The following is a 14,714-nucleotide window of genomic DNA, read 5'->3' on the forward strand; positions in this document are numbered from 1 at the left end:
CCTGACGATTGGGAAGCAGTGGCAAAAAGCGCTATTTGTTCAACTATCCGTGAGAACGCATATAAAGTTATGACTCGATGGTACAATACTCCAGAGAATATTGCAAAATATGTCCCAGGCTAACCTCCCCCCCCCCCCCCTCCTGTGTGTCCCAAGGGATGCAGGGAGGTGGCCTCCCTTCTACATATGTGGTGGTCCTGCCCTCATGTGCAGGCCCTTTGGAGACAAGTGAAGTTTTGGATCCAACGGATTCTGGGTATGGAGATTCCCATGGACCCATGGTTGTTTTTACTAAACAAACCTCTTCAGCAACACTCTAGGTCTATATTTAAGCTAATAACTCATATTACCACAGCAACAAGATGCGGAATTGCGAGTCTTTGGAAGCAAAACAAACTTCCATCAATTCTGGCCATTAGAAATAAGGTGTGGTTCATTTGTATGATGGAAAAACTGACTAGTTTCCTTAAATGACACATCCCACAATTTCCAGAAGGTCTGGCTACCCTGGATAGCCCACGCAAGTAGTCCACACATAGACCTGGTTTCTTTAAGTCTATAGCCTCATGGACCAATTTATCACACCCACACCTCCCTACTAAAATTAGCCCAGAGGCTTCCCCGACACGGTCTACGGATCCCATTCATATATCTAGGCCTTTAGATTAGCCCTAATTCGGATGGAGAACCTGTCTAGCGTTGTCCATTTCACCCAAAATCTGCATGAAGTAAAAGAATTGTTGAATCACCATGATGCTGTTCCTCCCCCCCTCCTAATCCCACCCTTTTTTTTAATGTATCCCCACCCCTTCCCCTAACACCCAATTTTGAATGCTCCTCTTTCTGTAAATATCTGCTTTAAAAAAAAAAAAAAAAACAATAAAAACTTTGTGGAAATAAAACTGAGATAAGGAAGGTGAGAATTAGGGATGGGGGGGGGGGGCTGTACATCCACAGCAGCACAGAGGGGGAAGAGGATGCTGGGAGGGGTGGGGGGAAAGTTTGGGATGGCACAATGGCAGGGAGGACCATTACAACAAATTATGATAGTGTGTGAGAAACCCCATGTCTGCATTATGTCCACTTGTTTTCGTGTCAAAGAGTCTGATCATTCTGAGCTCCAATGTTTTCCATTCTTGGGTGCGTTTGAACATTCCATTGAGGATTTTGATTTTTAAATCATTTATGGAATGATCTTGTAGTGAGAAATGATGTCCCACTGGTGAGCAGTATCTTCCTTCTTCGTGGTGGAGTATAGAGTGTCTATGCATATTCATTCTTCCTTGAAGTTTTTGGCTGGTTTCCCCAATGTAGCCACTAGTGGTATGCGTGTGGTAGGTTCTCTCTATCTGTAATGTAGCAGGTGTAGCAAGACCATTGCCAGAACTATTACATCTGCACTAAAAGCCCCACGAGAACACCTGCTACAATACAGAGAGAACCTACCACACGCATACCACTAGTGGCCACATAAAACCCTACCCTAGAGGGAATACGAAAAATAATCAAAGATCTGCAACCCATGCTGGAAGAGGATGTGACATTAAAAGTCTAGAATTAAAAAATCTATTCCAAACCTCCCATTCTTGCGTTCCGGCAACCACCAAACCTCAAACAGAAATTAGTCAACAGAAAACTTCACAACGAACTTAAAGACACTGATAATGGCACAAAACCGTGCAACAACACACGTTGCAAACATATATGCCAAGATCTCACAGCCAGTCACAACAATAGAACACTCAATGTTAAATGATCATACAGCTGCACATCCAGGAACGTGGTTTATATGATTCAGTGCAACAAATGTGACCAAGGATGCTACATTGGGGAAACCAGCCAAAAACTTAAAGGAAGAATGAAAATTCATAGACACTATACTCCACCACGAAGAAGGAAGATACTGCTCACCAGTGGGACATCATTTCTCACTACCAGATCATTCCATAAATGATTTATAAATCAAAATCCTCAATGGAGTGTCCAAACGCACCCAAGAACGGAAAACATTTGAGCTCAGAATGATAAGACTCTTTGACACGAAAACAAGTGGACTTAATGCAAACATGGGGTTTCTGACACACTATCATACTGTAATTTGTTGTAATTGACCTCCCTGCCATTGTGCCATCCCAAACCTTCCACCCACCCCTCCTTCCAGCATCCTCATCCCCCTCTGTGCTGCTGTGGATATACAGCCCCCCCCCATCCCTAATTCTCACCTTCCTTATCTAAGTTTTAACACCCTTCCAGTGCCTGGAATTCTTTATTCTTCCTTTTTTTTTTTCTTTTCCAATCCCTGTCTAAGTCGTAGAAACCTTTGTATATCAGTATTGCTGACCTGAAGAAGAGAGGAAAACTCAAAAGCTTTCCTATGACATAAATTGTTAGTCCAAATAAAAAAGGTATCACTTAATACTGAAGAACTCCTTTATTCTGCACTATATATATATATATATATGAGTATCAAATTAAAATCTAAAGCAAGAACGAATACCAGTTTAGCTGCAATTCATGTTTATTTTGTTCTTTGGTTGAATATTTTTACCACACCATCTGGAAGATTTACAAGAGTAGAAAATAAATTTGATACAAATCTTGAGACATTGTTTATTTTCTAAGACTGAGACCGTACATTACTTTTATTTAGAAATATTTTCCGAAATCAGACCTGAGATGAAAAAATGCTTAATTTCCTATTAAAAAGGCAAAAAAAAAAAAAATATTTTCATCAGGTAACAACAATTAGCAAACATTATGAGGTCCATAACTTTCAATCTATGAAATGCCAAATCTGGTGTCAGCTCATCATATCTAATCCGGATGTCTCTGTGTTTCCATCACTCCGAAGAGCTTCAGCAACATCTCTTCTGAAGACGGACATATTCTGAGTGAATCTGAAGGGAAAAAAAGTTTTAATGAAGTGAAATACTACAATTCTGACTAATAAGTATATTGCACAAGTGTAAAGACAATGTAAAGGCAATACCATCAATATTATTGGAAATTGTAATTAAACCATTGGAATTATACTTCATTGGCAGAACACAGGGGTTCTTCTGGTGAAGAAACATCTGGCATAGAGCAGTGGATCCAGAAGATATTTTTTTCCAGGGTAAATAGCGTGGGGGGAGGGGGGTGGGGGGTCTGAGTGTGTAGCACCAACAAAATCATACACAAGGACACTACCTGATTAACAGACTCAACACAAATGTAAGGGCTGAGAGGATCAAAGGAGAACATTTAAGCTTTTTAATAGTTATTCAAACCATTGTCCATTACTCATAAACTAGCAATTATGCCATTTTGCCTACCTTTTCTTTACAAGATGGGAACTGGGAGTGAAGGGAGATTGCTCTGGATCTGAACCACATTACGTTCCCCTGGTTCCCGAGATAATTACCAGTGAACTAAACGGCATTACTTCCTGTTTTTTAAAGGGAATTTAAATAAGAAACTACAACAGATTTGACGACTCTTGTTTTCCCTGGAGGGAAATTGAAACAGTAACTTGATAATTTATAGATGATCAAGATACTTCTCGGGAACCATTAGACCATCAACATGTACCTGCAGTGAAATATTAATAAAAATGTAAATAACACATTGATACTTTATACAGAGCTTCCTCTAGTGCATATTAATGCATTAGAGGAAGGACACAAGAACTGGTAGGGCATATGGTGACACACAATATTCATTGTCCTCACTGCCATATGGGCTATCCGTGATCAGCTTGCATTTTTATGGATTACCAGGCAAAAGAATACTTGCATTTGCTTATGGCACATTGGCGAGTACATTCTTTCAGCCACATATAATAGGTATAATTTAGGTTATCGTAGGCCCCTAAAGAAGCCAAACCATCAAAGGTGTATAGCATAATAAAGTTATAATGATTTGTGGTTTGATGGCAATTCATTAAAGGCTATAGTGAATTCAGTAATGAATTGAACAAATTATAATGACATAACACTTGAGAAGCCTTTGGATCTTGAGATTTCATTGTGAACTAACCTGTCTCTGTTCTTTACCAAAAGGTTTTGTTCCACTCCATCCATTAAGTTGGCAACACAAAGCTCAAGGAATTCACGCTTGTTGGATGGTTGACTGTTCACCAAGCTAGCCCGTAACTCCGTAAAGTACTGTCAAAAAAAAAAAATTAAACATCATTATACATCAGTAAAGAAATATATTTAACCATACAGGACTACCGTGGTTTAAGCTAGTTTTCTAAGCTGTTTTCCAGAGCTGGTATAACAGTTTTCTTTTATTAAGAAACATCCTTTGTAAAGGTGAATAAAGTTTAAACCGTGAATAAACAAAGAAGCACACATATACACAAAGTAAATTGCTCAAGGTGTTTTAATGCAATATTTGCATCTGTTATATAATTTTATAATATGTAAAAGCCTAAACTAAATAATAACTAGAAAAAAAACATAGAGAATATTGCAAATAGTTTTCTTTCTTTAAATGTTTTAAATTATGCCTTCCCAAAAAACATTATTGTTTATATTTCATAGTTACATAGTAGATGAGGTTGAAAAAAGACATCCATCCATCAAGTTTAACCTATGCCAATTTTAGATGACAGATACTCGATCCTATATTCCTACTTACAGTATATTTATCCAGATTAAGGCAAACAAAAAACCCCAGTGAAATATCATCCAATTATATCTCAGAAGGAGAAAAATAAATTCCTTCCTGACTCCAAATATTAGCAATCAGATTACTCCCTAGATCAACATCCTTCACATATTTACTTATTTGGTATATCCCTTTCCTTTGTAAAAAGATGTCCAACGTTTTTAGAGCATATCTATTGTATCTGCCATCATAGTCTCCATGGGTAATGAATTCCACATTTTAACTGCCCTTACTGTAAAGAACCGTTTTCTTTGTTGCTGATGAAATTTCCTTTCTTCCAGCCTTAAGGGATGACCCTATGTCTTTGTACTGCCCTTGGGTGAAACATTAATTTAAAAGCTCTTTGTACTGTCCACGAATATAGTTGTACAGTATATAGTTGTCATATCCCCTCTTAGATGCCTCTTTTCTTTTGGCGAAGCTATGCAAATTGTGCATGTTCTTTTACGGAATGGATACTTTTCTAAAAATGGTAAGATCAACCTATAATGGGCCGAAGCCACCTGAACATACGATGTGTGTCTCATAGGTACCCATAGACCTTCTATACAAAGCAGAACTATGTAGGGGAGGTATGACAGCAAATATGGCTCTGGAGTATGCCCTATGATGAGATACTTCAATGATTCCCACTATCAATGGAGAACGAAAACCTACATTTATTTTAAAGAGAGATTGTAGCAGAATAATAATAATAAATAAAACCATTTAAAGTGGTGTAGCCCAGGGATTCGTGTGGTTGGAAGCAGTGTGCCCCATGTGAGTGAGTGTGAGGGGGCAGCAGTGTACCGTGTGTGTGTGGGGGGGACAGCAGTGTGCCCTAGGTGTGTGTGTGTTGGGACCAGCAGTGCGCCCCAGGTGTGATTGGGGACAGCACTGCCCCAGGTATGTGAGAGTGGTGGGCAACAGTGTAAACCAGCTGTCTGAGCATGATGGGGCAAAAGTGTTCACGGACAATAGAAGAGGGGGGTGTCAACAACATGCCCCAAGGACACACGTGTGGGTGCATCAGTAGGTGCAAATATATTATTTGATAGAATAAGAATACATTGGTGAATAGCAAGGGGTGAGAATGGGATAGCTTTTACAGCTCTTTTATGACCACATGAAAAGGCGGTATTCATAAAACACAGTTTCGTTAATGGTTACCAGTGTTTTGTTGTTCAGACTCACGTGTCCTCTTTTTGGGATCTGAAATATGGTAACCCTAATCTGGCACGTTTTGCTTGATAGATTGAGGCCATTTAAAAAGGCCAACATTTTGTCTGGGTTTTTAGGGGTTAAGTCGGGGCCCCCGCTAGCAGGGTGATGATGCAACATGCTTCACTATGCCGAGTGGGTGGGCGTCACATCTCCAACACTGCCTTCTCCTCGCCAACACACAGTGTGAACATTTTTTACAAGGTTGGCAGATCTGTATCTACCATGTTTAACTGAATGAAACACACCATTAAAAGTAGAAAATAATCTCAAAAGCTATGGAAACAGCTCTACGTCCCTAGATAAACTTAATGGTATACTGTGAAGAAGGCATTATCAGAAGGTTCTTATTTCATTTTTTACTTGCAAACACATATCACTGAGAAAATGGCATTGTTCCAACTCCCCCAATTGCCATTAATAAAAGAATATAGTTAGAAGTCAGCATTGCAAAATACATGCTTTCATTTATAATAAATAGGCTAATATTTAAGGCAGCATTTTTGTATTGCCATGCTTGTAACCAGTGCTGCAAACTCGTATCACATAGCAAAATATTTAATTTTCATTACCTACTAAACATCAACAATGCACATAATTAATATGTAGTCAGAATATTGCCTACACATTATAAATCAGATGGAATCTGTAGATAAAATTATTTTCAAGGAAAAAGGCTAAGTATACTTATTTTTCACTCTCACAATGATACACTGACTTACACTTGAGAGAAAATTATTAGTTTTCATCTTAAAGTATGAAATATTGCCTCCGTCTCTAAAGTGTAATATTGTGATGTCACAAAGTTTTTTTAAAAATAAAAAAACATTGAATTTGCCCTTATTCCCTCTCAATCATTTTAAAAGAACTGCTATGCTTTATAGAGCTTGGATTTAAATCACAATAACACAAAGAAGATGAATGACAGTGCTATTGGATAAAGCTAAAATTGGATCCTGCAATGCAGGTGACTGATGAGAGCTATCCTCTTCTTTATATATTTCCTTTTTGTATTGTTTTCTCCTCACGACTAGGGTTTCACACCGGATTTAGCATATGCAGCAAATGCTAATCTTGGTGTCCTTTCCTATCTTTTCAGTACGATCCTATTCTATAGACAATTCATTTTGGAAACAGCAATACACTGTCACTTGTGACAAATATGAAGCAAATGTGTATGAACTGCTTGCAATGGATCACATTACACACATGATGTGGTCAAGTAAAAGTCCAACAAAGGTTAAAATTAATCTAAATGCTACTGTACATTGTCGCATGGAGACGGAGACTAGGGGAAAGATAAAGGCATGGAGTGTGAGTAGAAAGATGGAGTAACATTAAAAGGTTCAAAGGGCTATAGAGTAGCCTAAATGAGTGAGACATGGAGGGGAAGCAAATTGGAGTAACATTGTAAAGTGCATAGTAGAGACAAATGGACTTATTCTATAGATGTTGAAGCGGCAAATCTGATCGTTTTTGGGCAAAATTCCTTATTGACTTCAGCGAATATAGAATAAGTCCCAAAGAAGGGAGCGAAGCGTAGAGACGTGGTCAACAAAAAACAACACAACGAGAGATGGCGGGGTACAGGAGAGATTATGTCGAATAAAGTGGAATGACATGAGGTGTTGGAGTTGCGACAGATGGAAAAATTGGGACATACACAGAGCAAATGAAGAGATGAGGAGACACAATTAGAGAGAAATAATGGAGAAATAGGGGGAACTGGTGTTTGAAGAGACAGGGCAAACTGGAGATGCATGGGCAGAAAAGTAGAGACACAAGAAGAGGAGACAAAGAAAAAAAAATAGGATGAGGATGGAGAACCGTATAGAGACGCAGGGAACAATGTGAAAATGACATGAGGGTAAAGTGGAAAGAAAAAGGAGTGCAAAGGGGAAAAAAAGAGCAAAGAGGAGAGACACAGTGACACATTTAATTATTATTATTTTTTTTAAAACTTTGCTAATTAGTAAGATGGGAATTAAGCTGAATATCACTACTATATTATTCATTTCGTTTTTTTGCTCATCATTTCTAAAGCAATATAGCTTAACCCCGTTATAGCGCGGTCCTCGGGGGCCACCCGCGACCACCGCGTTATAAACGGGGTCGCGGAAAAAAATGGCCGCTGAATTTTTTTTTTTTGTGGTGGTACTGTGTCCGCCGGAGGGGGGAAGCTGAGAACTCTCCCAGCATTCCCAGACCCGGTATGGCAGCGGCAACAGCACACAGCACTTACCCGGCATCTGGCAGCTCTTCTCCCTGCTTCTGCTTCCGTCTTGCGAGAGCAAGCTCCCTTAAAGAGACAGTGTGTCTCTGTGTGTGTGTGTGTATTTGACTGTGTGAGTATGTGTGTGTCAGTGTGTGTGTGTGTGTGTGTGAGTGTGTGCAGTGTGCAGTGAGTGTGTGCAGTGTGCAGTGAGTGTGTGCAGTGTGATGTGAGTGTGTGCAGTGTGCTGTGAGTGTGTGCAGTGTGCTGTGAGTGTGTGCAGTGTGCTGTGAGTGTGTGCAGTAAATGTATGCAGTATGCTGTGAGTGTGTGCAGTGTGCAGTGTGCTGTGAGTGTGTGCAGTGTGCTGTGAGTGTATGCAGTGTGCTGTGAATGTATGCAGTGTGCGGTAAGTGTGTGCAAAAAAAAAATATATATATATATATTTTTTAATTTTTAAATTCGGGGTCCACGCTCAAACCGCGTTATAAGCGGATCGCGCTATAACGGGGTTGAGCTGTATAATTAAAATATACTTTTCCAATCAAACCAACATAAAAGAGGGACATGAGCACAAAGCATAGAGATGTGAAAGTGTGGAGAGAAAACGACAAAGGATTTAGTGCCCTATTCAATATTGTCTAGTCAATGGCCGTTTTCTCATGATTGGCTGCTTCAAACTATACCGAGTAAGGTCATTAGAGAGATGGACAGATAAATGAAGGGGAAAAGACAGAGTATTTTTTTTCAAATTCATAATTTTAAACACATAACTGTAAATGTAAACAGACTTTACACATTTTGTATTACTAATACGTAAAAGGATGAGGGATAATTAAGTTAGAGCAGCGGTGCGCAAACTGGGGGCGCGCTAGATTTTCTGGGGGGCACGCTCTCCCCCCAGGTATTTAAGTTAAATGCGGGGGGACTGCGCGAGGCCTCTATAATACACTAACCTTCCCTTCAAGCATCGTCCTTGTAACATGGTGTCAAATGACGCTGCGGGGTCACGTGACGTCACGATACCATGGCGACGTGATGTCACATGACCCAACACATCATTCAACGCCGGAGTCGAGCAGGGGGGGAGGGGGCGCAAGGTGCCGAGGAGAGCAGGCAGGGGTGCGCACTGAGAAACATTTGCGCACCCCTGAGATAGAGTGTGGACGTTGCACAATTTTTGACGTATGCACTGGGCCACAAAAATTCTGTTGGAGGTCCGAATGTATTGCTCTGTGGCAGAATACTGAACACTGAAAACAGAAATATAGTTTTTCATCTTTAGTATTATAGATTCTAATCAAAGGAGAAAAATGTGAAAATGTATGAATATCAGCCTGAGTATTTGCTATAATGTCACTGTCATTGTTCATGCACCAAACATGTAAAGAGAGCACATTCCATTTTAAAATACTGGTTAATGAAATGTTTATAACGAGATTGCTGTTTCACTTACCTTCTCATTGAGAAGTATGAGACCTAACAATGGTCTTGATACAGACCATTGGTTCCTACAGTCCTCAAATATAATGGTATTCATAAGAATTGACATCATCTGAAAGAAGAATAACAGCACGTTACCAAGTTTTGTACTTTTTAATATATAACAAACATTATATAAAATAAGGGGTGTCTCATAGGTGAACAGAATAGCATTCTAGAAACCCCCCAAAGACACACAATAGAGACATACAGTCAATACACATCAAAATGGAAAATAATAGGCAATAAGGCCTATTCATTCAAGGGCGAAAGTGCAGTTTTTTTAGATGAAAAAGAGCACTATCGCTTACAAACACATCTAGCCACATTCATTAAAATTGTGATTTTAGGTAGTGATTTGGTTCTGTGCATTATGCAAATAAGGAAATCTCACAAAATGAAGCATTAACATGGTACTTAAAAATTTGTAAGACACACAGATTCTCATAAATGTTTTCCCCCAACCCAGGCTGGTAAGATTTATTTTCCCAGCTATATATCCTGTTACTTGTCAGAAGAAGAACAATGGGTCGTGTTAAAGTCCCTAGGAGGCCAATCCCACGGGACAAAGATCAGTCCACTTTTCCAGACGGTCTGTCCGGCTCTACCTGTGGGCACAAGGATCCTACTCGGGCAAAACCAGAGGGGATCCTGTCCTTTATTTGTTTTGTTGCCAATGGAGATATTTTGATAAAACTAATTGTGTTGTCTTCATGTTGTCTGTATGTTACATGTCTCCCCGCCCATTTCTTCCCTCATGTTTCCCCACCACATCCCCTCCCCCACTTAGCAGATAAAGATATGGCCTCTCACAGACCCTTCAGAACTCATCTCTCCAATTCATCAGTCAACCCAATCATCCGTTTTCCCGGCCCTGGACGAGGGGTAAGATTACCATATAGGAGCTACACTACACACCCATTAACATATAATGTGTCAGGGTTCTGCTCGCCACAAACCAGGGTCGGACTGCGAGGCTGAGGTGGGGTTGTAAAAGCACCGACCTGAGACCGCGCAGGCTGATCCGGATTGCGCAGTTCGTAGTCATATGTCGCAGGATCAGGATTGGAGAAGACAGCGTCGTCGTTGTACAAGCCAGGGTCAGAACAGGAGACGTCAGGATAAACATTGTCCATGCAAGAGTTCGGCAATAAAGAGATAGGAGAAACCCGCTTCAGCTTAGGAGCGCGGGGTTGGCCTTTGCGCGAGCGACGACCATGGCCCATGGTGCTGGTCACAGGAGATGGTAGGCAGACCAGAATAGCACACGTCTTGCTGCACGGGTGCACCAGTGCTACAGCGCAAAAGTCCTGAGCGGCAAGGGAATCCACTGTTTCAGCGCAGGAACCAGGACACGGCCTCTCTATATTAGGGAAAGAGTAGGCCCCAGGAACCAGGAAGCTGTAGATACAGGGAAACCTCCGCTTCAGTGCAGGAATCCAGGAGACTGCAGAACGCAGGGACGAAACCACTACTTAGTGCAGGAATCCAGGAGGCTGAAGGACGCAGGAACGAACCTCTGCTTCAGCACAGGGGAACAAGCGGCTTGAAGGGAGCTGAAGGATGCAGGACGTAACCTGGAATCAGCATTGGAGAACAAACGGCTTGAAGGAAGCTGAAGGACGCAGGGCGTGACCTGGTATCAGCAAAGGGGAACAAGCGAGAGCTTGTGGCAAAACAGTTGACATCCAGTAAGGACTATGCTCGGCAAGGAGCATTATGGGCAAGCAATACTTAAAGGCCAGCGGGCCAATCCCCGGCGGGGGTGTGAAGGTCCTGCCCCTAATGAGTGAATGCAAGTATAGTTTGCAATGAAAGGCTGCACAGCTGCAGTAGATACCAGAGGGAGTGTGTATTGCTTTGAGTGAATCCAGGCTGCAGCAAACCTCAGGAAAGCTGTTCCAGAACTGCACCGGTCTGCAAGGTAAGGTAACCAGTAAACCGTGGAGCGGATTCCTTACAGTACCCCCCCCTTCACGCGAGACCTCCGGGCGAACATGAGCACTCATAGAGTTGGAGGCCCGGGAATTGTTGCTGAACCGTCTAGGATTGGGGCTAGAGTCGTACTCCAGAGACTCATGATTAGTCCTTAGTGTACCCCCACCCCCCGGTGAGAACTGTGGCCAGACAGGACCATCCATGGGCCTTGGGGACATTGAGTTGTTCCTAAAATTCTTTAGGTAGAAAGGGCATCCGTAAACGAGCAGTTCTTTGGTGAGTACAGTTCTAGGATATAAGATTGATGGAGGAAACATCCTTGGTACATGGCTTGCCTCGCAAAATGTCTTGGAAATCCAGGGCTGTGAAGAACCAGAGAGTTCCAGAGCAAAAACGGTAGAAGAACCCCCACTGAAAGCCCAGTCCTTAATAAAGAAACCTGAATCTAGGATCAGCGGCCCTGATAGTTGATCGAATACACCAGAAGGAACTTTGTAACAGAAAAAGTCTTGGCTGACCACTGCATGTTGGAATTTGCGAGGAATTTTTCCTCTAGAAGGCTCCCAAGTAATGGTTAGTAAGGGTATAGGCTGGTTAGAAGCATCTCCCGGTATTGGTATGGAAGGTGACAAGGCAAGCAGTAAACCAGGCATAGGGACCGAAATCTTGGGATACGTACAGAGTATTTCCAACTGAGAGGAAATAACAGGGGCAACCGAAAATTCCGAGGGACAAAACCATGGTTTAGCAGGAGCAGAGAAGCAAACAACAGTAGAGCTCTCCAATACTGGGAAATCTTCATTGGGAGATAATATTGTCAGTGAATCAGGAATAGTCCTTGGGATCTTCAAATCAGTAGCTTGAGAAAAAGGCAGAGCCAGGGTAGTGGTGGGAGGGAAGCTAACATCAGAAGCTGAAGTCTGTACCTCAATGACAGGGCCCTGAGAATCAACAAGCAGCAAGTATGAACTATGAAAACTCTTAATGACATGCACCTTAGGAGTACCAAGAGTCTTCTCTAAAACTGCAATGGCCCTAACCACAGGGGTACCTAACCTGACAAAAACATGAATTGGTGTGTTTTCTAGTGCAAAATCTCTGATCACAGGACTCCTAACCGATAGTGAGGGTATCTGGGTTTGATTAGAGAAAAAATCAGATGTATTGATAAGTGACATAGAAACACTTACTGAGATACTAAATTTGCTGGACATGTGAGAAAAAATACCCTTTAAGACAGGAGCTTTAATCTCCCCCCCGAGTAACCCCATGTTTGCTGGGACATATTTAGACACAGTACTGAGGGACTGGGTTTCAGCAAAGGCAGGACAGCTAAAAAGCTCAAATTTAAACCCCAGGACTTGTAATATGTGCATGGTGTCCTCAGACAGTACTAAGGGAGTGACCGCAGATATGCTGATCCCCAAAGGATTAGCCTGGAGAGAGAAATCAGGAGAGCCCCCAGACAGGATACCCCTTATAGAAAGAGCCTCAGAATCAGAAGGAGAATCATTACCTCTCAGAGTCTTAAAACTAGTAAGACACAATTCAGCGAAAAGGGAAACAGTATGCAAGCTTTTTACTGATCTATATGAAAAAGCGTCACTTTTGGGAGAAAACCGTGCGTCCGCAAACATTCCTGGGAACACAATATGAACCCCAGGAGAGACATACAGACTACTGTATGCCTTTAACCCTAAGCTTAAAGAGGAGGAGAACTCAGACAGTACACGGGGGTTAATCATAACTGTACTGGTCTCTGAAGTAGGTATTTGGTAAGGAATGTCTGGGAAACCAGAACTTACTGCAGACTCCATAATGTGGGAACTATGCGCTGAAGCAGGGATCACCGCTATGTGGGCGACAGGCTGGTTCAGTGAAATACCCGGGAGAAGGAACTCTGCGACTAAGCTTAGGGAAAAACCTGACTCCTGAATACATTTAACAGGAACCAGAACTTTAGCCGAAGTCTCCGGAGACGAAACTGCGGAAACGTGAGCTGAAGCAGGGGATTTATAGCAAAGAATATCTAGAGACTCTGTACGGTTATGGGAATCCCTCAATGCAACCTCTGCTGTCTGACTTGTGGACTCATTCTCTGAGGCTACAACGAAGGCATTAACTTGGAGGCAGCAAGAATTTACAGGGGTTAATGCAGACAATGCCTGAGAGTAATACATAGGTAACCTTTTCTCTGTATTAGAAGAGAGCAGGAATCTCTCGTCTGAAGCTAGGGGCGTGACCGTGGCTGACAGAGAACAGGGATTTACCAAAAGGAAACTCAGAGAGCTGCCCCACAGAGGTTAATACAGAAATAACCCTGGGAACAGAACTTAGGGATTCTTTCTCTGACGGGGAAAGCGCGCAGGACTGTCTAGCAGAGTTTAAAGCTGGAAAACCCTCAAGACCTAGAGAGAGGGATTCAAAGCTAGAAATAGGAGAACCAAGGGACTTATTCTCTGATACAAGAACCTTAGTGTTAGTTAGTGACACATATGTGTTCTCCAAGGGGACCTCACAGGACTGATCGGCAGGGGTTAATGTAGACATATCATTAGTGTCAGGGAACCCGGGCATACAATCAGAGCTTGGGACTGTGGCAGTTGCTACGTTGGGAGATATTGGTAATAGTTCTGTTTGGTCATCTCCCGGAGAGAGAGATACGTCCCCCGGTTTAGCAACAGGACTGGTAGCCGAGGGATACCGCCAAACGACGTGTGAGCGGCTAAGAGACGATCCTGTTTTAACAAGCAATCATCCAATGCACGTGAAAGTAAATGCAGCGTCTCGTGAGCGAGAGCCACCATGACGGAAGGTTCCGGGAATACTATAGGAATGTCCAAAGATAAAGTCAGGGCATTGAGTGTACTACAGGCGTTGACCAGTTCCACAGGACTCAGCTCCTCCCCAGTTAAAGGGGAATCAGGGGAGCAAGCAATGTTAGCAATGGCCAAAACACTGGCCAGATACTGTTTTAAGTCTCTGAGGCAGTAAGCCTTATAAACCAGATTATTACGGCATTTCTTTTGCAAGGGAGTCAAGCCCTCCAACATAAACGGATCTTCCATCAGAGGTATTATATCGCACAAATAATTATTCTCAAACTGGGACTGGTCTACAGGCTGGGACAGGTTTTTAGGAAAAAACTTACCAACCCACACCTCAGCGGGGTCCGAGTTTGTAGGACCGAGCATACTGTCAGGGTTCTGCTCGCCACAAACCAGGGTCG

The 14,714-nt window shown here is 42.1% G+C and overlaps 1 protein-coding gene across 1 annotated transcript in view; it reads right to left on the minus strand.

The window, feature by feature from the left end:
• Positions 1 to 2,507: 2,507 nt before the first annotated feature.
• The window catches only part of RANBP17 (RAN binding protein 17), a 646,782-nt gene continuing 634,575 nt past the window's right edge, over positions 2,508 to 14,714 (minus strand). The window contains exons 26-28 of the mRNA XM_075601659.1: positions 9,522 to 9,620; positions 4,018 to 4,145; positions 2,508 to 2,897 (exon numbers count right to left, since the gene is read on the minus strand). Of these exons, the coding sequence (XP_075457774.1) occupies positions 2,801 to 2,897; positions 4,018 to 4,145; positions 9,522 to 9,620 (324 nt within the window). The 3' untranslated portion in view covers positions 2,508 to 2,800. The remainder of the gene's footprint in view (positions 2,898 to 4,017; positions 4,146 to 9,521; positions 9,621 to 14,714) is intronic.

Source organism: Ascaphus truei, chromosome 5, assembly GCF_040206685.1.
Source record: "Ascaphus truei isolate aAscTru1 chromosome 5, aAscTru1.hap1, whole genome shotgun sequence".
Classification (NCBI taxonomy): Eukaryota; Metazoa; Chordata; class Amphibia; order Anura; family Ascaphidae; genus Ascaphus; species Ascaphus truei.